The following is a 25410-nucleotide window of genomic DNA, read 5'->3' as shown; positions in this document are numbered from 1 at the left end:
TTAAGGAGAAGCACTTGCCACACAGCACTTGTGTGAGTGGAGGAAATCTGCAAAGGGCATGGAAAGAATAAAAAATTGCTTGGACACCTGGTTTTATAGCAGTTTGCAAAAGTACTGGTAATCAGGCAATGAACTTGACGTGCCAAAAAAATGGGGTAACTGACAAATGAATAAAGCCAGTTGTAATAAATAAAAGACTATTTTTATAGAAAGGATTTTTTATATAAAGAATAAAAACGATGAAAACAGTGAAGCCTCTAAAGGTGGAACTAAAAGAATAATCTATTAAGAGGATGATCCTAAGAATTGCTTACAATCCTATAAATTACTTTGTCTGTCAGACCACTTAACAGTGATTTCAGACTGTGAATCCTCAACCACTGGGGATGTCTGAAATTAAAAATTAGCTCATAGTGAAGTGTAGTTTTTGGTTTAGCTGTTGTTCTGCCACCTCCTTCCACAGTTCAGTTTACTTTTTGCACTGGTTTGTTTTGATCAAAATTTACCTTTTTTTGGAAACATCAGGAAGCTATTACATTCATTTTGAGAACTTACCCGTAGACCCCAGTTGCATAGTTTTACACCACAAATATTCTCATTTGTTCTGTGTGTTAGGAACACAGAAATGAATACATCTGTAGTCTGCTTTGTTCTGACTTACTCAGGCTGTATTTATTTTCCTTAAATAATTCTTTGTTAAATGGTTTCATTGCTGGAGATGGGGAGGGGGTTGTAATGTATGGCACGAATCCTGGACATTTAAGTCCTGTAATTCATCCCTTTAGGAAGAGAAAACCAATTTCAATATTTCTATTTTATGATTTGTGGATGTTAGTAAATTTTATTTTTCACTGTAATGACACTTAGTATCTGTTGCTTGTCTCTTTGGTCAGTTCCCCCACCCTTCTCTGTTCTGTATATTATTGATCAATGCTTCTCTCTTTACACCCTTTCTCTGTCTCCCCTCCCTGTTTATCAGAGTTAATGGGACCTGAGTTAGCAATAATCCGTAGGGGCCTGCAGCGACTGAGGCTTAAGAAGGCAGAACAGCAGAGACAGCGAGAGCTGGCTGAGGGTTCTGCACCACAGCCCTCCTCTTCTGAGCAGACCTCCCCTAAGGGCTCCTCACAGGACCCTCAGGCAGCAGGTTGTCACTTGCCAAGGTTTCTCCAGCAGATGATGTAGCTGTAGTTTGTGCTGCTGTTGTTTGCTGAGATGCTTCTCCTCCAGAACAAGGCATTTCCTGCATTCGCTGCTTGTCTTGCCTTGCATGTGGTGGTGTTTATCATCACATGGGTAGGGAAACAGTTGTTTTGGCAGGTTCATTGATCTAACATATTTGGATTGAATGATACTATGTGGAAATGGTTTTCTAGGTGCATGGTACCAGGTATGTGCTATGTTCATTAGAGCAGCTGAGCAAGAAATCGCTGTGTCTTGTGTAGAACGAGAATTACACACTTGAAATTGCATTTTGGTGCTACTTGTATCCAACAGCAACATTTATGACTTGGCTTTGGGTTAGCATATGTTCTAAATCAGAGTAACAGTTCAATGAAACAGCGTTTTGGCACTCTTCAGTGCTATGGTTTTACAATAAGTGTAGTGAAAATACTTGTACCTAGCCAAAGTCCGCAGATATGCTCTACTTTTTTTGAACAGAGCAACTTTTCATTTCACCATCCTCTTTCTCTCTTATCTTACTGAAATTAAAAATGATTACAAGAAAGCCTCAAATATGTTTGCAATAACATATTTGAGAAAGTTAGGGCAGAAGCACGCATATGAATAAAGAGACAAACCCTAAAGCATAAACTTGAAACAAATTTTGTCGTGGCATCATGTGAAAATGAGTGAGCTGCATGCTGTGTGAGAATTCAGTGTATTTTGTGTTGCAGTGTCTCTTCTGTGGATAAATCCTGTGACAGTTGAGATGTGGCTAAATTGCTTTTAGAGATTGTGTCACGCATTCACAGCTGTCTTGCCATGGTGCAGTCTATTCCTTAATCTGGAGCCCTACAGAACAATCTGATGTAACAGTGGCTGATGCTCTTGTCACAATGTGCAGTTACTGAACTTTGAATAACTTCCTATGCTAGAAAATACTGCAGTGAGTTTTTAGAGTGTTTTGGAAACCAGTACATCCTGGGAGGGATGTGTTTTTATTCTAGGGATGGCAACTGTGGGTGCCTGTTACCGGTAGGAGGAGAACAGGAACGGCAGTGGTAGCAATAGCTTTATAGGGGCCCGCAGCTTCCTGCCAGGACAAAAAAAACCACCCCAAAAATCTACCAATTTTGGTTTTGGGTTTTTTTTCAGCAAACTGAACATCAGAATTTATTAACTCAAAGATAAGTATTGATAGAGGAAAAATGGTAACTAACGCAGTCAATAGATCGTGATCTTCAATTTCCTTTTCAGAAGGGCTTAATTTTTAATTTTTTTACTAACTTGCTTCTCATTGAATTGAGATTGGGAAAGAATAAAGTTTGTTTACAGCCGTGTCTGGAGGTTTATCTGTGGGGGTTTTACTGCCTCTGAAGTGTGTGTTGGTCTGGGTTTCGCTTGATACATCTCTCCCATCTCTTCCCTAGTGCTCCTTCAAGAAGGCAGTGTAATTTTTTTACTCCCTGTTGTTTGTGGGGTCCCTACAGTGCAGTGTAGGGTCCATACTGCCACAAATGTGAGAGTTTAAGCTGAGTTTAAGCTCCCTTTGACTGGGAGTCAGAGGTGGGTTGGACATACTTTGGATCCCCCCAACACTGCCTCTTGGTTTTGAGTTCCCACATGCTTAGAACTTTAAGGGAACTATTGGAAACATCCAATCATTTTGTTTGGGATCACCAGGAACCACAGAACACATACACAGCCTTGGAGGAAACTAATATTCAAATATTTATCTCGTTTTGCATGTAATGACAATGAATTTGCAAATTTAACCATTTTACTTCTTATATAATTGTTTTGAAAGACAGATTTACTCAGTGCTGTGGAAACATTTATTTCTGGGGAGGAGAAGGGGGAACCATTTTTTTATCTGACCTCCAGCTTGTTAGGATGTATCTTCTTGAGGTTTGGTCTGATGGGTGGAAATGTTGCCTTCAGCAGTACAGAGAGTGGAAGATATAAAAAGAGAAATTTAAATTTTAAAATATTGAATGTGTTTGGTCAATTAGTTCTCAAGACATTTGATAAAAGATTACATTGTCTTTTCCTTTCTATTTGTATATGTAAATACAAGATATTCCTGTTGTGCTTCATCAACTTCTTTCATTGCATTCGTCCTTCCCCTGATATGGGAGGGAACAAATGAAGCTCATTTCTTTTGATTGGGGATCACCTTTCCATTGTTTATTTACTTCATAAGATTTCTGCACTCTGGACATGGAGTGGACCTGAGTACTTGCTCATTTCTTTTTACTAAAGTTCTTTGTTTTGTTTTCCTTTTCTGACCTCTCAAGATTTATTTTTGGAAGTTGGTTATTCACAATCTATTCCTTTGGAAAACCAGAGCTGCACATTTTTGGTCTCTTGCTTCTCCATAGACACAGTTGTTTTCTAACCCTTGTGCTTAGTTGACTTTTCAGAACTATGGTAGGAGAAAAATAAGTGATCAGTTTTGGGTTGTTGGGGGTCTTTTAAATGTAATAAATTCTTATACAGAGACAATCTCTATTTAATTTTTATTTTTCCTGAAAGGTTGTCTTTGATGCTCTATCATGAGGCAGGTGTTCACTTTTCAGGCACATACTAGTTGTAAATTTTCAAACAAAAAATTACACCCCAAAATGTGTCTGCAAATTCTCAATCCCTGCTCTGGTAAAACTTGTATAATTTGCACTTGCGATTTTGTAGGGAATTCAGTGTGAGACTAAGGCCTTCATTATTAATCCTTATCTTTGCAACCACAGAAGCTCGAGTAGGAGGAGAAAAAAATATCCCAGCCATGTAAGAAATTACAAGTATAAAATGTCAAGAGCTGAAAGCTTTTACAGGTTTAATAGAAAATTAGACTGTGTGGTAGTTATTCTGTCTCCCAGTCACAACAGGATTTGTAAGATCAATCTGTAGTAGTTAACCTTCACTATTTAGAAAAATGTGGTCAAAAGTTTATATTTTTGAGTGTGAAAGCGAGATGAGTAATGATTCACTATTTGACTCTGCAACGAAAGGTCTCAGATGACAGACTTTGTTTTAGTGGACACTCCCATAAGTATTGTATAAACTTGGCTGAATTTTAGAAGCAGTATGTGCTGCATGTTATCAAGTCTATTTTGTCTTCATAATAGCCTTTGCTTAGGTATTGAATAGATTCAGATATTTTTTTGGTAGCCACTTTATTTAATTAGGGAACTATGGTAAATCTTTCAGTTTAGTTTGGATTTTTATTTATTGTATGGTTCCTCCCACAAAGCCTAGTTTTGACTTGCATTTTTGTGGCATTTCCTAACATTTAGATCCTGTGCAGTATTTAAACAACTGCATTCATGTGCTACATGCAAACAACAAGGAAAGTAAACCTTTTTAACCTGTTGTTATTGCCTGCTGTGGCACATAAGCATCACCATTAGTACATCACTTCTCATTCTGAGAACTTTTAAGGAGATTGAATTCAGTTTGAAAAGTAACAGAAATGTGAATCAGCTGATCAGGAAGTGAAAAAGAAAAAACAGATTCTAGATCAAGGGTTCCTTTAGTGGTTGTTGTATCTAATCTTACCCACAAAAACATGAATTAAGATGAACCTTTTTTTTTTTTTTCCTGAGGAATAAAATTTGATTTAGACTGCATTTGTTGTGGAATGCAGATATATACATGTGCATGCTGGCACATTGCAGAAACTGTGCTGCAAATTGACTTTTTTTTTAACTTTTCATTGATCTATACAGTCAGTCTTTAAAGCAGAGCAAACTGGACTTTCATTTCTGTGTTAAAGCTTTTGGAGAAGAACAAGGGAATGACTGCAGTTTTTATTACTAGATTCTTTGCAAACACCCAGATGTAGAAATGTCTATTTGAAGTCCACAATATGTAACTGAGAGTTTATTCACTGTGCAAAGCAATTATTCATAGTTATTAAATCAAGTATTTAATTTCTTAGATTCCTCTACAGGTACTGTGTTTAAGACTTTTAAAACAAGTCTCACTGCGTTAGACCTCACCCTGAAGCTGGTGTTGGAGTGATGTAAGGAGGAATTTTTTTCAACCAAAACTGAGGTGGCATGCTAATATTTTGGTGAAGTCAGGTGCTGATCGCCCAAACTATAGGAAGATCCTTCAGCATGTAACTGACCTTAAAATTATCTTCTATTTTCTGTTTGAGGTTGCCCAAATTTATGAATCTCCAGTTCCCTCTTTAAGTGGTGCTCCAGTTTAGAATGTACTGGTGACATTACAACCAGTGGTGAACTGCATTGGGATGTAGACCCAGCCTGTGAAGGCTCAGGTAAGAGTTTGGATTTTTGTTTGTTTTTTTAACTATATGGCACAGTTTTGGTAATACTTTTTTTTCAAAAGCTTTATAAGAAATTATGAAAGTATTTTTTCAGACTTTTTTACAAAACAAAGCCATATATTAAAAAAAGAGGCATTTACCTGAACTTCTCTAGGCTGGTTTCATGCTTGTGCTGATTTCCCTGCCTGAGGTGGGGAGTTCCAGACTGCAGAGCCACTTCAGGGGGTGCTGGTGATCTGTGGCTTCAGGGCACTTGAAAAAGGAAACAAGGGAGTTTCAAATTGCTACAAACAACTTTTCTCTTAACCACGCTAATTCACGTATCTAGGGTACTTCCTTTATGTTGATAAAATATTAATTTTTTTAAGTGAAATACGTTCAAAAAGTTGTATGGAGACTTGGATGTAATAGTGAGATGTGGGAGGTTTAAGCCTGCATTGGCATGGACTTCTATCTAAAAACCTTTGCATTTTCACTTACTGTGATTGAATGATGCACATGGTAAAACATACCTACTTTTTTACTTACTGCTGTATGGTGTGAGGTCTTAACAAAATTAGAAGTGCTGGTAAGGGTAGTAGATGTAGTTTCTTATGTTTCTAATTAAAATATGTTAGTTCAGTCTTCTGATCATACAGGTCTGAATTACAGAGTTGATAAGATGAACTTTTCCAGCCAAGTGAAATATTTGGTAGCACAAAACACCTTTTAAACAAGGGCATATGAGCTTTTGGGAAAGATTGGAGTGCAGGAGCAGAGCATGGCTGGGATCCCTGTCATGCATTAGGTTTCTCAGCCTACAGTCCAGGACCTCCCCTGCCTTGAGCACTTCTGATACAAGTTAATCCCAGCCATGGACTTGGTGAGTCAGAGATCAAAGCGAGCCCTTGAAAGAGGCACAGATTCCTGTGCTGAGTCAGCTGGAACACGAGGAGATCATCTCATGCCGTGGAGCATCTGTACACTACGTTTTTGCTCTGATTTACCTTCTAAAAAGTGGCTTACTACTCCATTGAAAATACTGCACAGTAAATACTTCTCTTCTAACTTAGATATTATATATAAAGCACATTTCACTTTTGGAAAGTGAAATATATTAATGCTACAAATCTTCTGCTTTATAGCTACATACCATAAATCTAGATGATAAATTCTGTGGTCTGGCTTAGGTGTGCTTAGTGCAAGGCATGGACATGATTGAACCAGGAGGACAGAACCAGTTTAATGCTCCTCAGTTACATAAGCTGTGTAAGCCCAGTTCCCAAAACAAGGCAGCCTCCAGAAGACACTGCCTCAGACTTCCCTGGTCTCTCTCCTTTGCTCCTACACTGGATATCAGTGTAGCAAAGGAACACGCTGCCATTCTTGCACCAATGGCTGCGAGTGAAGTACTGCTTGAGAATATATATATTTAAAGCAGCTTGGTCAATTTAGCAGGTTTTATGGCTGTACTACAAAATAATTCACACTGGTGATTCTGGCCCAAAGCTGGAAGGGAGCTTCCTGTAGGAGAGAGTATTATTTCATTGCTTTCCTTGTACAGGATCTACATTTATGTTAAAATTCGTTTAGCGTGCTGTGATGTTGGCAGACTGTGACTCAGTTTGTAATACAGGGTATTAAATCCTTTTCGTTTAGGATGAATTTGTTTATAACAGAAGATTAACAAGTGGAACCAAGATATGATACTCTAGCTAATATCTTTGAAATACTGCATTTATTTATGTACATCAGCTCATTTTCAGAAAATACAGAAGTGAGATCTGGTCTTCAGAGGTGACAGGGGAAATAGGCTCACAGAAAATAGTGAATATTGCATCTGTTGTGTCTGTGCAATGAATGAGTGCTGGTGATAGTTATTAACTGCTAGTGTCGAGGGGGAAAAAAGGCACTTATCTGCTGGGGGGATTGATTATTCTGTTGGTTTGTTTATGTGATTGATGGGGATTCTTTTAAGACTGACGGGTGTGGTACTGTGATAAACTCACCAAGACTTGTTCTCAGTCATCAGAGGTGCAGCATCTGAGAATGCAGAACTACCAACTGTGATACAAATGAGATGTATTTTGGTGCTTTGATGTTTTAAAACATTATTATTAAAACAGTATTTAAATATTGGAGGTACTGGCACTCCATGGAGTATTTTACGCTGAAGTATAAATATTCTGAAATTTACATTTGGCACATGGTGTGAAATACTGGTGTCATTTGGTAGCTGGAGCAAAGGCTTTAGGAGTCATGACTCTTCGGTGTTTTTCCTGACGTGTCAGAAGTGTGAAGAACACAGTACAATATTTGGTAATGGACAGGCATTTTTATTATCAACATGTCAGCAAGCTTCAGGCTGTTCAGTGAATAAATAATGGTTTGAAACAAGTGGCTTTGCTTCTGTCATGCCTAGAAAATGCAATATGGCTGGCTGCTCATTAAACAAACCCAAAGCTTCCTTATGTTGCTGCTTTTTTTATTTTAAACTAACATATGATCGTGACATTGCTGTGCAGTTCTCTGCTGCTTATGTTTTAAGTTGAAATCTCATTTTTGTTTCAGATTCTCCTTCTTCAGTGGTTAACAAACAGCTTGGATCCATGTCACTTGATGAGCCACAGGGTGCGTGTGACAGGAAATGCGCTATACCCAGCCATAGCTGATTGCAATGCTTCCTTTTAAAGTTGCTTTTCATGATGAGAAACAGTCTAAAAATGCTGTTCATCCACATAAAGTAGAATTCTGTAAGCAGATCTGCTGGGAACTCATTATTTAATGATCAATATGATTAACAGAGTGAGGTTAATTGTTGTTTTTGAAAGCCATCCTAAGCTCAATTCTTCATGCAATTACTGCAGTTCGGTGTAGGTACCATAAATGTCTCATGTATTCTACAGACAGTTGGAACATTTTTGTAAAATGCAAAGTAAAATCAATTATTTAAACAGGTTGGGGTTTTTTCTGAATGGTTCTTCTTGGATCAAAGGGCAAACATCAAGACTGAAATAACCTTTAATCTCATAATGCCGCATTAATTTCTCTTACGCACGAGTGATGTGCAGCTTTGTTATTCCTGCACAGTTTGAGTAACTCCAGAGCACCTCTTGCACTGAGGTACATCTTCCCTCTGCATACCCTTGTCCTTCACCCTTCCTGCTGATCAGGTACTGGTGTTTCTTGTAGGATCCCTATGGACTGGAGGTGGACAGAATGCTTGTGAGCTTTCTCTGTGCCTACTGTGCATTAGTCTCCAAACTGTGAGCACTGAAGTGGGCCATAGGTGACCCTATTCCAGCTGCATCAATGTCATCTGTAGGGAATATTTATGGCTGAATAATTAAGGAGTGATAGATGCTAATCTAAAAATAGATTGCCATACACTCTGCATTATGCTTCCGTATCAAAGCCTCTGTAGAGATTTAATAGCTTAAATCCCACAAAAGAGCTTTGTTTTCTTTCACATTCTAAATTAGAATTCTAAATTAGAAAGCCATTTTGAAATCCCACTTCTGGAAAATAGTCTGTTTGGCAACTGTTGAGATTACGGTTTATTTTAGGATTCCAGAATGTTGGAAAAAAAATCAAGGGGCACCTTGACTAAATAAATTCTTTTTGTGGAAATACATTTTGTGATGAAATAGCCTTAAACCTCGATGTGTAAATTTGGTAATTATTCATGGTTTAGTAGTCTACGTCATTCCAATCAGGTTTAGCTGGAAAACTTGCTTATAACAAGTGGCCAAGTTATGTTCTCTGGTCTGAAGTCAGAGTAAAACATTTGATCAGAGTAGAAAAACCTAGAACTAACGTAGAAAGTCTGTAGGTTTACTGAGATTCTTATAACTGTAAAAATTTGGGAAAAATGGTTTTTTTCTGTTTTAAGAAGTTACTTCAACTAAGAGATTCCCTCTTATAAGTGCTTAGAAGCACTTCAGATTTTTTAATATGCAAAAATAAAACCCCAAAATATATTTGTTTTTTGGTACACCAGTTCTCCAGTTGTTTTAAGGCAATGTTTTTCTGCTTTGTTGGCAGACAGTATTACTTGTAATTTGGAAAACTAGGAATTTGAAAAATGAGCAAATTTATTAGGAAATCTTCTGTTCAAATGATAACCAGAAAGAATAATTTGCTGAGATCCAGTTGGATTTCTGAAGTTAAACTGCATTAGTTTCACTTCCATTTGAAGTCTCAAAATAGTGGAAATAGTTAATGAAGGAAGTCCTAACAGCTCTTTTCACACATAATTACCTTTCCTTTCTTATTCCTGTCTTCTCTTAATTTAGTACTGAATCTGCTGTCTTCTGTTGGACCAGTCTCTCTTGTTGGCATTTGTGTTTTAAGACTGGTTTTGGGTTTAAAGATCTTTTGATTCCTATTGCAATCCTATACATTTATCATGCCATCATTCTGACAGTCCAGCAGAACCCAAGTGTCATTTCTGTGTGTACAAAATGGTCTCAAATGGATCACAGTTATCTATACTTGACTTTTAAAAAAAGTTTTGGATTGTGACTGTAATAGTGGAGGGTTGGCCTTTAGATCTATTGCAGTGTTAGGATTTTAAGGTACTGCCTGAGTTGGAATGAATAAAAAGGGAACCCGAGGCCTGATTAAATTTCATGTGTTAAGCCTTCTCACAGTATTCCTGGTTTTCGGAAATACACCACTTATTTTCTCCTCATTGGATCAAGTTTTCTCTCCAGAAGTATCTCTCTCAGGTCTTCACACAGAATATAGTGCTGGATAGGAATTATTTTGGGTTTTATTCAGGAGAAGTCATTGATGCTCTTCTCATAAGGTTGCCAATAGATGAGTGAACAGGGCAGCATTTGAGATGTGGAAAACTGGCTTCAAGTTCCTTACAGTGTTAATTGAACTAGAAAATGCAGTCTGTAAACTTGTCCTTATGCACTTACCCCTTTACAGTTGAGAGCCCCAGTCTTGCAGAGGTTCATTTGCTAAGATAAGAAGTGGGTCTGAGGTGTCAGATTGCTGTCAGTTGTGCAGTTTGAGTTTGTGGATTTGTTTTTCATGCAAGGTTATGAATGACATTTTGCCTTCAGTTTTAAGAGTGGTAGTTTAAAAGTGCCTTCTTCCTGTGGGCACCTGGAGAATGTTCATGGGAGTGTGCTTTAGGACAGGGTTGTTTATGAAATAACTGTAAATTGTTGATAGTATCTTCAAAATATCTCGTGTTTGGCTGTAAAATTAAGTAAAGTTTCAAGGCATTTTTGAGGAGTTTGGAATAGAGTTTAGGAAGGTGTTGACAAGCTACAGCTTTCTCATTTACCCTGCTAGACTTGGCAACCAGATTAATGAACTGAATCACCTAAGTCACAGAACTGGGACCATTTTCCTCTCCTTCCCTTCATTATCAATGTGAAATAGATCTGCCCTGATGGGATGAACTTAGTAGTGGAAGAGAACAGAGCTTCATTCTGATCTGGGCAGTCTTTGGCAATCACATTTCTCCCTGAAAACGGAGTTCAAGACTTGTGGGGCTTATGTGGCTTCTCTGAAAGAATGTTCAGTTATGTAGGAGGCAAAGCTTATTCATTTTCTTCACAGAGGCTTCTATTCAGCTTTCATTAGCAGTGTAAACTCAATATCAAATATTGAACTACACAACTAATTCTCTGCAGTTTATCAGATTCTTCTCTCCTCTGTCTTTTAAGAAGTTTCCTGTTCTTCTTAGTGTCTGTTATGCCCTAAAGCTACTTTAGAGAAGAAACTGACCCCATCCAAATTGTAGTTCATGCTATCATAGATTTAAGAAAATCCTATTATCCAGTATGGTTTAATAGCTGTTTCCAGAAACTTGTAAAAATAACTTCTCAGTCAGTGCCCTCTTTAGTTAAGTCTACAGCAATTCTTGCAACTTTTTGGGTGTGAACAAATATAAACATTGCTTCCAGAGTAAGTGTAGCCAGTCCTCATGCATCTTGGTTAGATTTTCAGATACTGAGATTTTAAGACATGAAATACAAGCCTGGTATTCAATTAGGTTCATTGTAGATAGCAATGTTTGGTTACTTTGATTGGCAGCATTAAGTGGTTTTGTGCTGAAGCCAACCTTGCACAGCAGTAGGAAGTCTGTGAGTACAGTCATTGTTTGGGGGTTGTCTTGGATTATTCACAGCAGGAAATTGTCTTTAGGTGGGTTCCCAACTCAAAGATCCGTCTTGTCTGTAGCTGTTACAAGGAAGCTGAAGAATTCTCCAACTCTGTCACTTTTGACTTTCAGTGTCAGTTCCTGGTGGCTTGTGCAGTATGTGGGATCGATCAGTATTTCTACTTGCTGAGGAAGGGACGCTTAAAGTTGGAACAGACTTTTATAAAAAGAGATTTTATAAATCATAGGTTGTCAAAAAATAGAGAAACCACCTGTTCAGTTAAGAAAGAATGTTACTTTTGTTCAAACTGTCTATATAGCACTATAAAATATTTCCTTACATTTCTTTCTTAGGTTTCCAGTTCCTTAAATAAACTTTCTTTAATCAGTTTTATCCTTGCTCCACTCTAACAGGAGTGTAACTGGAGCTTTTATTTTAAAGTGGTTATAAGCTTTTCTTTGCATAGAATGAGGCCCATACCATGTGCATTATTAGGATCATGGTTGTAACTGCTTAATTCTCTTTCACATAAAAATATTCTAATTTGTTCTTTCAGGGGTTTTGTGGTATGTTTTGGGGTTTTAAATTTCTCTTCAGAACACGTAGAAGTGCATATTTAAAGTTCTTTGGCACAGCTGATCACTGCTCTGATCCTGTGAGTGGGCTTCTGCCTGTCAGCAGTTTAAAAATATGAGCATTGATTGTTAGGTTAAATTCTTATGTGCTATCTCATAGTTACTATAATTTAATTGTATCTTTAAAATTAAGTATCCTGTGGCAGTATTGTAGCCATTACTGTTACGATAACAGCCTTTTTAGTGGGGAAATTTGTAGGTTTGTGTTTGAATGGAACATTAGGTTTTAACTGACTTCCACAAAGATGATCTGGAGCTTTTCCTTTATTACACTCGTCAGTGTGCTGCCAATACTGCAAGGATATTTATAGTCCAATTTCTGTATTCTATAAACTAAAGAAAGGACAGAAGGTTTTGTCTGGATAATCCTGAGATAAAAGGCTCAGTATTCATGAAAAGCAAGACTGCAGAGGCTTTTAGTGGCCATTTGAATGTTCCTAATTCTAAATAAACCTTCCGTCTGAGTTCTGAGAGAATGGCACCTCTGTAGCGAGGCTCAATCTGATGGTGCTTTCCATGAACGTTTTAGTATTGCCCAACTTGGCAAATTTGCCATTTGTGGATAGGTGGCGACCATGAACTCTACTCAAAGGGGATGGGTGGATGGACGGGTGGATGGATGGGTGGATGGTGGATGGATGTCACTGAGCAGTTCTGTTCTGAAGGAGCCCGGTAGCATCCTTAGAACCATCTCTGCAGCAGATGAGTGACCATCGTGCCGTGGTTTTCAGTTCCATTCACTTCTGCTGCTTTTGGACGTCGTGAATGAGCTCATTTTGCAAGTGTTCCCCTTCTGCTTGCAGTTATTATAATATAAAACAGGGTTTTAAGCATAAAACTCTTGAAACATGAACTTACAGTATTTTTAGTGACAACTGACTGACAATTTACAGCAGGCCTAAGGGTACTGGTAGTTGTCTGGGTTCTAAGTAGGCAACAAAGTAGAGGATGGTGATTTTTCTAGGCTGATTATGTCTGGATCTCATAATCTTTTTTTCATGTGTATTTACTGAGGCAAAAAGACTGAATACTGCTTCCAAAAAAATTATAATCCTATTAATACATTTGGTATAAAATGGATCTGCTTATTAATGATTATATTGTGTGTACACGTATCTATCTGCAGTTTTATTTACTTGCATGTTGAAGGACAGCATCTCCTTTGTTTGCTCTTATAATTAGAAATAATTTTAGACCATCTTTCAAGCATTGCAAATTTGATGTGTTTACTCTGGAACTTTTTAACTTTTTGCTTGGGCTGTAAGAGATCTTAAACAGACATTATATATGTTACTACCCCATTTGATAATTAAATTAATCTTCAAAATTATGGCAACTTTATGTATATTACTAATGCCTGTTCCAACTTTATCAACCCCGTATTTACAGAGAGTGATAAGCCAAGAACAGGAACAGGTGAACCAGTTTTAAGTTTGCACTACAGTACAGAAGGAACGACTACAAGCACAATAAAACTGGACTTCACTGATGAGTGGTAAGAACAAGTTAATTTTGGTTTTGACTAGTTCATGATCAGCACATATCAATAACACTTGTCTAGCATAGCTATAAATTATTTTCTCTATGGTTTATGTCTATTTTTAGTTGTATTTAGAGGATTTGAAATGGCTGTAGTTCTTAATGCATTCAGAACATAAGACAGCCATACTTGAATGTGACATTTATACAAGAGGCTTCTTTTTTGTGTATCTACTGGGAATCTCTATAATGCAAACATAATTCAAAACATGCTATTTTCATCAAAACCTGGCATAATACCAGGGTGTTAGAAAGCAAGGTAGTACATGATGGAATGGTAGTCCAGGGGTTACCAAACTTCTCATATGGTATTCTGCAACTGAGTCTTTCTGTCACTCAGTTCCTGAGTTGTAAACACTGAAATTAGTATTTCTGTGGCTGAGGAGTGTTGATGAATGCACAAGGCTGAGATAGCAACTTTGTGGACTGCTTAGGTGTTACAGTAATGACATCCTTTTCCAAAATGAACACACACTGCCTAATGGCCTTATGTACTTGGCTTTGTGTCCAAGCCTGTCTGTAGAGCATCTTGGGATCTCCCAAAACAGCCATAGTCCTTACTTTATCTCATCTTATTTCTATTCCTCTGCTTATGTTTTCAAAATTATTGTAGAAGACAGTAAGTAGAAATGCTTGCTCATTGTTACTGAGGGGAAAAACCCACAAAACCCAACCACATTTAGCTACTCTTAGGTGCTGTGTCTTTAGATATAAAACATACACCTTGCTCACAGTTTGGAAACTTAAACCACTGATTTTGCCTCCAAGATCCAGCAAACTTTGAAAAGATTAGTTTTGCTCTAATGCTTTTACCTAATTCTGCAGTTAGTCAGCAAACTCCGTGGAGTTTGGTGGTGGGTAGTGTGGTGTGGGCAGTGAGAGGAAGAAGCATTTTCTGGTAGGACAAAGTTGCAAGTCATTGTCAGTTCAGAGGCTGACTAAAAACACTGTGCCGAAGAATGGAGCAAGGGAGCAGGATGCAATTCCATCTAACAAAATGATGGAGCTGAGAACAAATAACAACCCCCTAATCTGAGAATTGGAAGTCGTGCAAAAGAAATGGAGGAAAACAAGTAAATTGAGCATTGAGATATAAAGTAGATTCCTAAGAGTCAAAAAAAGTCTTAGTGTTTAGGCTGTGATTAAGTTTATAAAATGAGACATGAAATAGCAAAAAATCCTCCTTGGTGTCTAGCAGTACCCTTCTTGTCTGGCCATTCAGAAACAATGCTGAAAATTCTGGATTTAGAAGAAATACTGAAAGGACTAACAAAAATTTCCCTAAAGCCTCCAAATCCAGTACAGCAATGAATACACAGAATATTGCTCATCAAGATGAGTAAAAGCTCTGATTTAACATGACATAAAATTCCTGAAGTCTAGACTGGATTCTCAAGAATATTAACTAAGCATGATTTGCTGGAAGCATTTCTGTTTCTAGCAATGTAGCATATAAAATATACACAGGTCAGAAGATATTTTTAAAGACACAGTCTAAATTCTTGAGAATCATGCTTATAATTGCCTTTTTTTCTGCTTTTGTCCAATGATTTGCCTGAGTTAGAGGCCACATCACATAAGAGAGCTCAGAACAAGACTTTGCATTTCCTGAAAGTCTTTGTCAGAGTCTAAAAACATGCATTTCAATGGCATTCAGGACAGCATTTTACATATTTCCTGAGGATTCATTTTCCATATTGTAAACAGAAATTGGTGTCCCACAATAATTATCTAAACATGAATGGGGAGTAAATGTCAAGTACCGACTTATAGTAAATCTTGAGAAATAACAAAACTTTGAGAACTTAAAGTCCATGCCTTAAAAGGTATGGGAATGATAATCTGTGGTGAAGGACCTGGAGAATTTAATCTGAATCAAAGTGTTTAATTGAATGGGATAACATTATTTATTAGTGCTCAGCTGCTAGCTTGTCATACGTCTAATAAGATCTCTGATTATTTATACATCTAAAAGTGTGCAAACAGTGAAATAAAGCAAATCCTTTGGAGTTCTTAGAAGATTTGGAAAAGCAATGAAGACATTCTTGAAAGGTTAAAAAAACAAGGTAGGAAGGACAGAATGGGGTTCTGTGATGCAGAGGAGTTGTGTGGGATGAGTGGCAATGGACACAATAAAAGAGAATTTTGAAATCGCTGTGAATTGGTTGTAGCTGCTGCCAGGAGCTCTTGAATAGTGAGACTGCAATGAGAAAGATGATGGTGGTCAGGCTGTGCAATTGCAATGATGTGATGTATTTACAGGATCCTAAATTATTTTCTTCTTCTATGTTACGTTGCCAGGAGCAGCACAAATTCAAGCTCTAGAGGGAGTGGAGGTCATTGCAAAACTGAAGGCCAAGAAGACTCTGTAAAAATAAAAGCTTCGGATGAGTCAGGGCCTGAAGGGGAAGAAACAAGTAAGATACAGTAGAATTTCTAATGCTAAGGCAAAATTTCTGCCCTCCCATGTCCCTGACTCCCATTGCACACAGTGGGAGTCTCATACATGCACATGAAGGCAGAACACAGCCATAATAAAGCATGAATTTTTTTAGGAAAGAAGAAGACAGCAACCGGAGATAGCTGCAAATAAATATAAACAGCATTAACAAATCTTGTCTTTAGTTCTAAAGCCATTATTCTTCTTAGGGATATATTGTGCCCAATTTGTATAGAAAAATAGAACAACTGCACTTTGCACTCATAAATGAGTGCTTGGAATTCTGTTGGATTTCTTTCAAGCTTTCACTGTGTTTTATTAAATGTGTTTGTCTTGCTCAGTTCATTGCCAAAAGGGCAGTCAAGTCAAATGACTGGTTCCAGGGACATTAAAAAAAAAAAATCCCTTTTAATAGACTGATAACTTCATTTGTCTTCAGAAATAGTAGTAAGTGTCTGTATTAAGAGTACAAATGCTATTTTTGCTGCTAAAGTTCTCATAGCCTAGGATCTTAAATACTTTAAGAAACAAGAAATTACTCCATTTTTCTTTGTTAGTGTGTTGACCTGGTCAACTTGATAGGTTTATATATACTGACTGTTATGTGACTGGTATCTGAGATTTCAATAAAGAGACGTTGACTTTGGAGTGGATTGCTTGGATTGGTTTCTTCTAGGAGTGCTGGTGTCATTTAGACTTGCTTATGTTATAGAAGCGCATCTAAATGAAATCGTGTGGTTTACTATTAAATTGCTTAATTTAGGGGTTCCTGATGAATCTCACAAGGAAGATGCAAGTGCTGAAGAGCTGAAAAATACAGATGAAGCTGTACAGACAACAGAAGCAAGTATGTATCTGTACTCTTTCAAACAGTTATAGAAAGAAGTAGAGGATGAAATATGAACTCAGTTTGTGCAATTTAATTTCTGTGACCATTTCTAATGTCTTCTAAAATAGACTATAATCATTAATGGTGTGATTTATTTTCCCCAATACTTTCTTTTTAGCAGTATCAGATAAACCTGGTCCTGAGCACTCTGGAATTCAACCAGAACAAAATGGCCCCAATGCTGATACTCGCTCTGGGAATGCAGAGGAAGAAGTGTCCTGTGAAAAGGGTGCAAACCAAGACGTTTGCAGTCAGAGCGCCGACCCCACTGCCAACCCGCTCGCGGCCAGCGAGGACCCTCAGTCGCAGCCGGAGTCCTCAGGGCTCGCAGCTCCGGACGAGGCCTCCACCAGGAGCTCGGCTCTGCAGGAAACCGATGACAGCGATGACGACCCTGTCCTGATCCCGGGGGCCAGGTATCGAGGAGGCCCCGGACACAGGTGAGGGGAGTACTTGTCTCTGCTTGGCAAAATGCTTCTTGCTGTTGTTTCTTTCTTGTTTTGTTTGTTTGAATGAAAGATCTAGAAACTCAGGCCTCATATCCTTAATTAAAATAAGTTGTTCTTTGACAACTGGCCAAGAGCTTGATGGCTGAGTCTAATTTGCCTATATGTAAGACATGTACAGCTGCATTTTCCCTGCCAGCCAGGAAGGCTCTTACAGGTCTAATACCAGTTTATGCTGATTTCTTGCCTGCTGAATACCTTGGTGCTAAATATTTGCAGTTTATGTTTTATTATCCTCCCTCTAGTGATAAGTATAGAAAGTTCATACATTTGGGTACAGGGACCTACATTTTCATTCAACTGTACTTCAGGTGTTCTTATTTGGGCGAAGCAAGAGCTTTTAACCGCTGTTGTGCAGCAGTGGTGTGTTTGTAGTACAAACATTAAGACTGATGTGTTCAATTTTTCATTCCTGTTTTTCTCTGAAAGAGAAACTGTAATCCTTTTCCTTTTGTTGGTTGTTGAGTATCAGTATGTATGTCAGTAAAAAGAAAAGGTAGACTGCTAGCAGTTAGCATTAATAAAAGATTCATTTAGTAAGCTTTTTGCTTTTTAAAATACAAACATTTGTACATCGTTGTTTGATCATTCAGTAAACTGAGCCCTCAATTTGCTATTGTTGGTATAATACCTTTTTTCACTAATTTCAAAACTGTAAAATTATTCAAGCAACATTTCTGTTGTTAGACTTCAGACAATACGTTTTTTAGTAGTTTAGGTGTAATTTAACCTCGTGTCAGATGCCTTTGCTTTACTCCTGTTTAAAGGCAGTGCTATTAATTCCTTATGCTAGCAATGCAAATTCTTTACAGGATTTTACAATATGTATTCATTAGGAAATCAGGAAGAATTTAATAGTTGTTTCTAGAGAAGGCTTGGAATAATTTGCAGTTAAAATAGAAGTCATAAGCCACCACATTGTCAGTAGTGACAGAAAGAACAGTCAGTGGTTGTTTATTACAAAGCACAAGTAATTCTGCTCAGTAAACGACAGCTTTTATGAAGAAGCCAATATACACAGATTCTGTCTTAATCCATTAACTTTCCATGCAGTACTAAGTATTTGTAGGCAGATATGGAATGGCAGAAATATTTTCCCTTGCAGAGCCAATGTTCATTATGATCCAGTGATTGTAGATCAAGCTGTGAAAAGCCCTGCAATTTTAATCCCATCTGCATTTTCAAGCAGGATTCATAGCTTCTCTTCATGCACCATGTTGTCTCTATGATGTAATAGTTTCTGTAGTAATGTGATAAGAATGACACTTCCAGGTATCACACAGCTGTTACCATTTCCCACTAGTGGGGACATCCTAGATGAAGTTACAATTCATCTGACACGCTTTCTTTCCTCTGTGTGCAGTGAGATTTCTTCCTGTAACAGTTTATCACCTAGGAAAGATAATTCAACTAAATGAATGATATAATTAAAATCCTTTATGCAGTCCCCTGCTCCCTTATTCTTCCCCCAAATAAAATCTGAAAAGAAGTTGCTTTGTAGTCAGTGTTGGTTTAGGATTGCCTGCAAGTTTTCATTGCTCGGGTTTACTGCCTGACCAGATCATTTTGTTCTGCTTTTTTGTGTGGGCAAGCAGTGAAGTTTTCTAGTTTAACTTTGGAGCATTACATTCCCTCCTATTGTTCAGGTTTCAGGAGTTTGTAAATGCACTCTGAGATACTAAGGAAGACATCCTGTGTGTGCTCAAAGGAATTTGGATTTCCAGAAAGGAAGCAGACACTGATGGTCTTAAAGGCTATACCTATAAGCTCTCAATCTCATATTAAAGTGAAAGGAACTGGAAGTCCTCTCTACTACTACTGTGGCAGTTGTTACAGCCTAAAATCTCTTTCACAAACCAATCAAATTTATACAAAATCCCCCGTGTCCCTTACCGAGTAGGAAGCTAACTCAAAGCATTGCTGCTACCATGGGTATACATGAACTAAAATCGGTAATTTTGTTCTGTGCTAACATTCTGTTTTGATTGAAATAATTTTTCACACTCAGTGCTCATCATTGAATGATGTTCATCCTGTCCATTTTCAGGTTTTGTCTTGTTAGACTGAGTGCCAAGTTTTTCTCACTCTTAGCAGTAAAAAATTGTGGGTTTCCTGCCATCATGCTGGTTTCTGTCTGCTCTTCATGTTTCACTTCCTGCCTGAATGTGGTAGCCCAGCCCCCTGCACTGTTTGGGTTTTGCTGGAGTAATTCTGTGATTGTTACTCTTGGTCTAGAGAGGATTCTCTGAGCACAGAGAGCTGGAGCTGTGTCCTCCTCCTCTCTTGCTTGTGGCTGTTCCTGTGGGGCCTCATGGTCAGACACAAGCCCAGCACCCTGCACTCTTTCCTACTTTGTCAATCCTAATGAATGAGTGTTCCCTTTCACCAGAAGGAAGCTCAGAGGTGTGTAACTCAATTTTATCCTGCTGATTATCTACCCACCTCTTTTTTTCAAGGCCCTACAGTCCCCTCTCTATTAATAAGTTCTCCACCCTCAGTGTGTGCTGCATGATTGCATTCCTACACCCTTGCTCAAGGACTATTAGCAATACATGGCACAAAATTGCCTGCAAGTCTGGGGCTTCACTCCACCAGGATGCTTCCTGTAGGCTTCTTTTCTCTTTCCTCGCTCAGTAAATTGTGTTACCTAACAGTTCCTTTACTAAATCTCATTTTTACAAGTTTATCTAATACTTTACTTTTCAATGGATCATCTTATAAGATAATTAATGGCATTAATATCTGAGTAATAATGTAGATTTTTCTTTCTCTCTAGAATACTTCGGGGAGCTGCTTTGGTCTTTTTTTTCATGGGTTTGGTTTTGTTGTTCTTTTTCTTTCTGAGGAAGAAAGACTAGCCTGCAGTAACCTACCTTTTGTGAACATATTTTATGTAATGAAGAAAAGAAGTTTCCTTTTTCTGTAGGACAAAAAATTTTTAAAAGGCTGTTGTAGCCTTCTGAAACAGAATGCTAAAAACTGACTAATAAGGCTTTCCCAATATGTAGCATTACCAGCTTTGTCTACAATTAATTTCTTTTTCTCTAGGCTGTGTTTTCTTATAAACCAAATAGCTCTTGTTTAAATTGAGCAGAAACTCCACAGGTGGAGAAATTAAGATCAAGGAAACTGTCTCAGAGTCATCTTCCCACTGTGAAGTACAACTTTCTCCACTGAAAAAGAAGGGTAGATTTCTGATTCTGTACTCTGAAATCATGATCTTTTGCTTCCTCTTAAGGAAAAGAAGTGGCAGAAATACCCTTTTGATAGCTCTGTTAAACAGCTAAATAAATTGAGAGCTTCATGCTACATCTCATTTTTAGTAAGATGGAATAAATATTGCTCATTTTGCAGATCTAATTGTACAAGGCTTCCATTATTTGAATATTATTTGGGTACAAATCCAAGTTGTAATGTTTTCAAGCTGAGGGTTTGATCTTTTTCTCAAATCTAAGCATAGATACAAGGGACATAATCTCATACTGTGGATGCTTATAAATCTCAAAAACATAATGAGGATAGGTGGTTTCTCACTAAGGAACCTGAAACTGAGCCATCAGGAAAGACTGGGCAAAGTCTGCACCCACTTTAGTATTTTGAAAAGGACTTTAAATAGTACCAGCAAAATGTGGAGAAATACCATGATCCTTTGGTTGATTGGCTGAGTCAGCTGCATGTTGACTAGGAGTCAGCTAGGAATAGTTTTGACACGGAAGGACATTACTTTAAAAGAAATAATTGACAATGTGGCATCTGACTTTTTTCAGCAGCATTTCTGTAGCCACTGAGCATCACTATAGGAATGGTCTTCACAAGTGACTAGAAGAAGCTAAGCAGTTATTTCATTTTTTCATGTCGTTTGGCCAGTCAGTACATGTTCTTTTTAACAAAATGGATAAGGAAGTGCACAGAATATTTCAAAATAAAAAAAAATGAAACCTCTTTTGTACAGCAGAGCAGTTTAGCTAGATACTCAGCAGAGAAAATAACCTCCTGTGCATTTTAGGGAATCCCCAGGAAAAGGTGCCTTCTCTGACAAATAAGATGAGATGTGCAGGTCTTTCAGTCTGGACATATGCAAGGGCATTTCTTCTTTAAAACTTTCTGGGTCCAGCAAGTTTAGTTGAAACAGAGGGTTGTACATTGTAATGTGTGGGAGGGGAAGAAAAAAATCTATGCAAAATGTTCTTCATACACAGAGTGCAGTTTTTAATGGATTGATCTTAATTTTCACAGATTAGTCAAAACAGCTCTCTGAGGGCTGATTTCCTACTTAAATGACTGAATTAATTTTGTTTGGACTTTGAAGTTGATCTGGGGGTGGAGGCTAAGCCTGGAAAAAGCTACAACTAGTAGGTTACAATCTAAAGAAATATGAATGTAAAATGGAAATGATGATACAGCTGCTGTGATCTGTGAAGAAGTACTGCATTTTATAATTTAACTTTGTGTACTGTTATATAATCTGAATACTATTTTTGCTGAAATCCAAGTAGTCTCATATACTGACTCATACACTGGGGAAGGAGCCTTCTCAGTTGGAATTCATAGAGCACATTTTGTAAGAGATGCTAACCTTTGAAAAACATGGTACCCAGCATTTGTGAATGACTTCAGTTGTTATTCCCTTTACTAGATATAATATCAGAGGAACAGCGATAGGTGATAGAATAATGAGGTAATTAATTGTTTTATTCCTCCCCTCCTCCTTTTTATTGCCATATATTGGATTTATCAGGTTCTTGTTTTTCACATCTAACTGGCATTTTAAGAATTGCTGTATTTCAACTGTTATGAATTACAGAGCATATTGCTTGAGTTATATTTAGCTGCATGTGTTGCATGGAAATTGAAAAGACGTGGCAGTGTATACATTTTACAACCTATTAACATTTTTATTGTGTGCCATTGAAATTAATGGAATTTGAAAAGTGTGTAGTTTGTGAAAAGAAATACCTTTTCTTTTTAATAATTGAGCTGCTGAGGAATGAGTTATATTTGCATGGGCTACTGCTGACTTGCTTTGTCTGGTAGTAGAGAACATCCAGTTCTGGACAAAAATATAAGATTACATGGATCAAAGACCATTTATATTTTTTGCCTGAACAAGGTTATGGAACTGAGCATAATTATTAGAGCTATATTGGGTAATACACATTTAGCAAGATAGATGCTAAATGTTATACAATATTGCTTTTAATGAAGTTAAATGAAAAAAGTCACTTGATCTCATATTCTTCATTGAAATACTTGAGGGAAGCAGTTGTAAGAACACATAAGGCAATTTGGGTAATTGTGTTTGGCCACATGCCCTAAGAGGGAGAAACTCTGCTGTGGTTTTCAGCCAAAGGCCATCTAGAGGGAAAATGGCCCAAAGTCATTCTAATGATGAAAATGAACATCTTGGCTTTGTGTGGCTAGAAAGGCAAAGGTGCAGGATGATGTTCCATTCAAGAGGTAACCTGAGTCCTGTATTTTAAATGCCTCCAGGAAAATAGTGCAGATCTGTATTTCTTTGTCTTACATTTTCCTCTTAGCTGCAGTCGGACTACCTGGATTTAACTCATCAGCTTTCTTAAAGGTTCAGGAATCTGTGCCTTTTGTACTTTAAATTTTACAATAGGCATTCTTTCTATATTCAGCATGCTTACCAAGGAATTCTTTAGCTCTTCAGCACAGCCCAGGGGAATATTAGTTTCATGTTGCTATAAATTTAATATAAAATAAATGATGCATTCAGCATAGAATTTTTATAAGCCTCTTTTTCTCTGCTTTTCATCATAATTCAGCAGCATATCAGGTGAAAATTTAAAAATGTTTTGTAGCTGAGAATAGTTGAAACATTGATTGTGTTTGAAAGCTGGGAAATGACCTAGGAGTGCATTACAGTAAACATTTCTTTTTGTATGATCAGCAGTGAAATAACTTGGGCTTTAGGGTAGTGTCAGTGTGCTGTTAACAGGATGGTTTTGCCTTTGGTGTTGAGCTATCTTAATGCTTGAAATTTGACAGCAGCAGTAAATCTCTTCCATAGCTTCAGAGGCTTCTAAAGGAAGTAATTAATATCAGAAATATAATCAAATGTTGGTATTTAGACAAGGAATCTATTTTAATGTGGTGGTTAAGACAAGCCTTTGGAATTCTTGGGCAGGACAGTTGTAGCTGGCAGGTGGATTCCTTTACCAGATCAATGAAGAAATGACAGACCTGGATCAAGGGTTTGCTGCAATGGTCTAGATACACACACAAATAATACCAGAATCATGGAATGCCCTGAGTTGGAAGGGACCCACAACTGAGTCCAACTCCATTGGACACCCCCAGGAATCACTCCATGTGCCTGAGAGCATTGTCCAAATGACCATAAGGCACTGGAGAAATAAGATCTAAGTTAATGGTTATAAGCCTTAGGTTCTCTGCAATTGTTTCGGATAGGGAAAATAATTCAAAGGAGAAGATGGCAACAAGAGGGAATAAAACATAAGATCTTGGCTTGACTTGAAAGAGCTTAAGAGAAGGAATCAGGGTTTGTGGTACTCAGCCCTGGTCCAGTGGAAGATATCTCTGCCCCTGGCAGGGGTTTGGAATGAGATGATCTTTAAGGTCCCTTCCAGCCCAAAGCTGTCTGCTATTAAAATGAGACCATGTTTGTCTGTGTGTGAGTACATTTGGAAACTTAAGAAGTGACAAAAATCCTTTGTAGTGAAGGAATCAATACTGAGCTCAATACTCAAGGCAGAGCTGAGACAAGAGGGATGGAGCAAGGAAGCAGGGAGACATGAGCTCTGCATCCAGCTGCTGCAGCTGAGCTCAGGAGACTGACCATTATTAGCCTGGGATAATGGTGTTTGGAAGAAGCAGGCTTATCTCGGTTTTTAGATGAGTTTTATGGCAGCCACTACATTATTATCCTTTAACAAGCAAACCGGTTATTTAATTGTGCAAATTGTACAGAATTTTGTTTTTAAAAAATCCTCATTGCACTTCAGAACTTCTAAATATACAGAAAATGCCCTATGTGACAAGTTAGATATTTTAAGACTTATGTGTATACATATTTTCCATTTCTCTCCATTTATAATATATAGCTGTGGATCAGTTTGCATCACGGGATTTTTGTGGGTTTGGTTTTTTTGTTTACTTGGCTTGAACCCATGTTTAACTAAAAAAATATGGCTTCACTTCTGAATCCCTACTCCATTCATCTTGGGCTTAATTTAAATGGACTTTTGATAATAAATTGCAACAATTAACTTTGAAGACTTCAAACCTGGCTGATCGTAAGGGGGAAAGCAGTGCTCTGTGAATCCTTCCTAGAACTGTACCCATTGATGGGGCTGCCTGAGGAGTGCCAACACAACATGCAAAAATTCCATTGTCTGACATCTTGTGCTTGGAAGAGCAGTTTGGAAGGGAAGCAGCCGCTCTCAGCCAGGCTCAGCTCAAGCTGAACCTCAGAACAGTTCAAATTGCACAGTACACTTCTGTAACCACTGATGCTCCAAGTGATGAGGCTGCTATCCGTGTTTGTGTCGGCAAAAACAGGAACTGCTCATCACAAATACAAATGAAAACAGTAATGTCAGATTTTAAAATTCTTGTGTGTGTATGACTTAAAGGGGTAGAAAATCTGTAGTTATCATACCTCTCACAGAGAAGCCTTTTTCCTGTACTGTTCTTTGTTCTGAAATGTCATTAAATTGGGTTCATATTTATGTTTACTGGAGCAGACTTGCCTCTGGCATGTTCCTGCTTTCTGCAGGGTGTTGCTAAGGGCTTGATCACAGTATCACAGTTAGAGCTGCGTGCTTGGCTGCCTTCTCCCTGGTGAAGGTAATCATC

At 37.8% G+C, this 25410-nt stretch overlaps 1 protein-coding gene across 7 annotated transcripts in view; it reads left to right on the top strand.

Moving 5' to 3' along the window:
• Positions 1 to 25410, top strand: part of DCAF6 (DDB1 and CUL4 associated factor 6) — a 77688-nt gene that overhangs the window by 39737 nt on the left and 12541 nt on the right. Inside the window, exons 11-17 of one of the 7 annotated variants that reach the window (XM_032095966.1) lie at positions 980 to 1147; positions 8006 to 8065; positions 13584 to 13689; positions 16035 to 16150; positions 16937 to 17020; positions 17181 to 17502; positions 22205 to 22246. In XM_032095966.1, the coding sequence (XP_031951857.1) occupies positions 980 to 1147; positions 8006 to 8065; positions 13584 to 13689; positions 16035 to 16150; positions 16937 to 17020; positions 17181 to 17502; positions 22205 to 22246 (898 nt within the window). The remainder of the gene's footprint in view (positions 1 to 979; positions 1148 to 8005; positions 8066 to 13583; positions 13690 to 16034; positions 16151 to 16936; positions 17021 to 17180; positions 17503 to 22204; positions 22247 to 25410) is intronic. The other 6 variants (XM_032095961.1, XM_032096004.1, XM_032095994.1 and 3 more) reach the window with 6 other exon arrangements.

The sequence above is a fragment of the Corvus moneduloides genome, chromosome 2 (assembly GCF_009650955.1).
Source record: "Corvus moneduloides isolate bCorMon1 chromosome 2, bCorMon1.pri, whole genome shotgun sequence".
NCBI lineage: Eukaryota > Metazoa > Chordata > Aves > Passeriformes > Corvidae > Corvus > Corvus moneduloides.
This window is presented reverse-complemented; position numbering and strand designations above follow the sequence as displayed.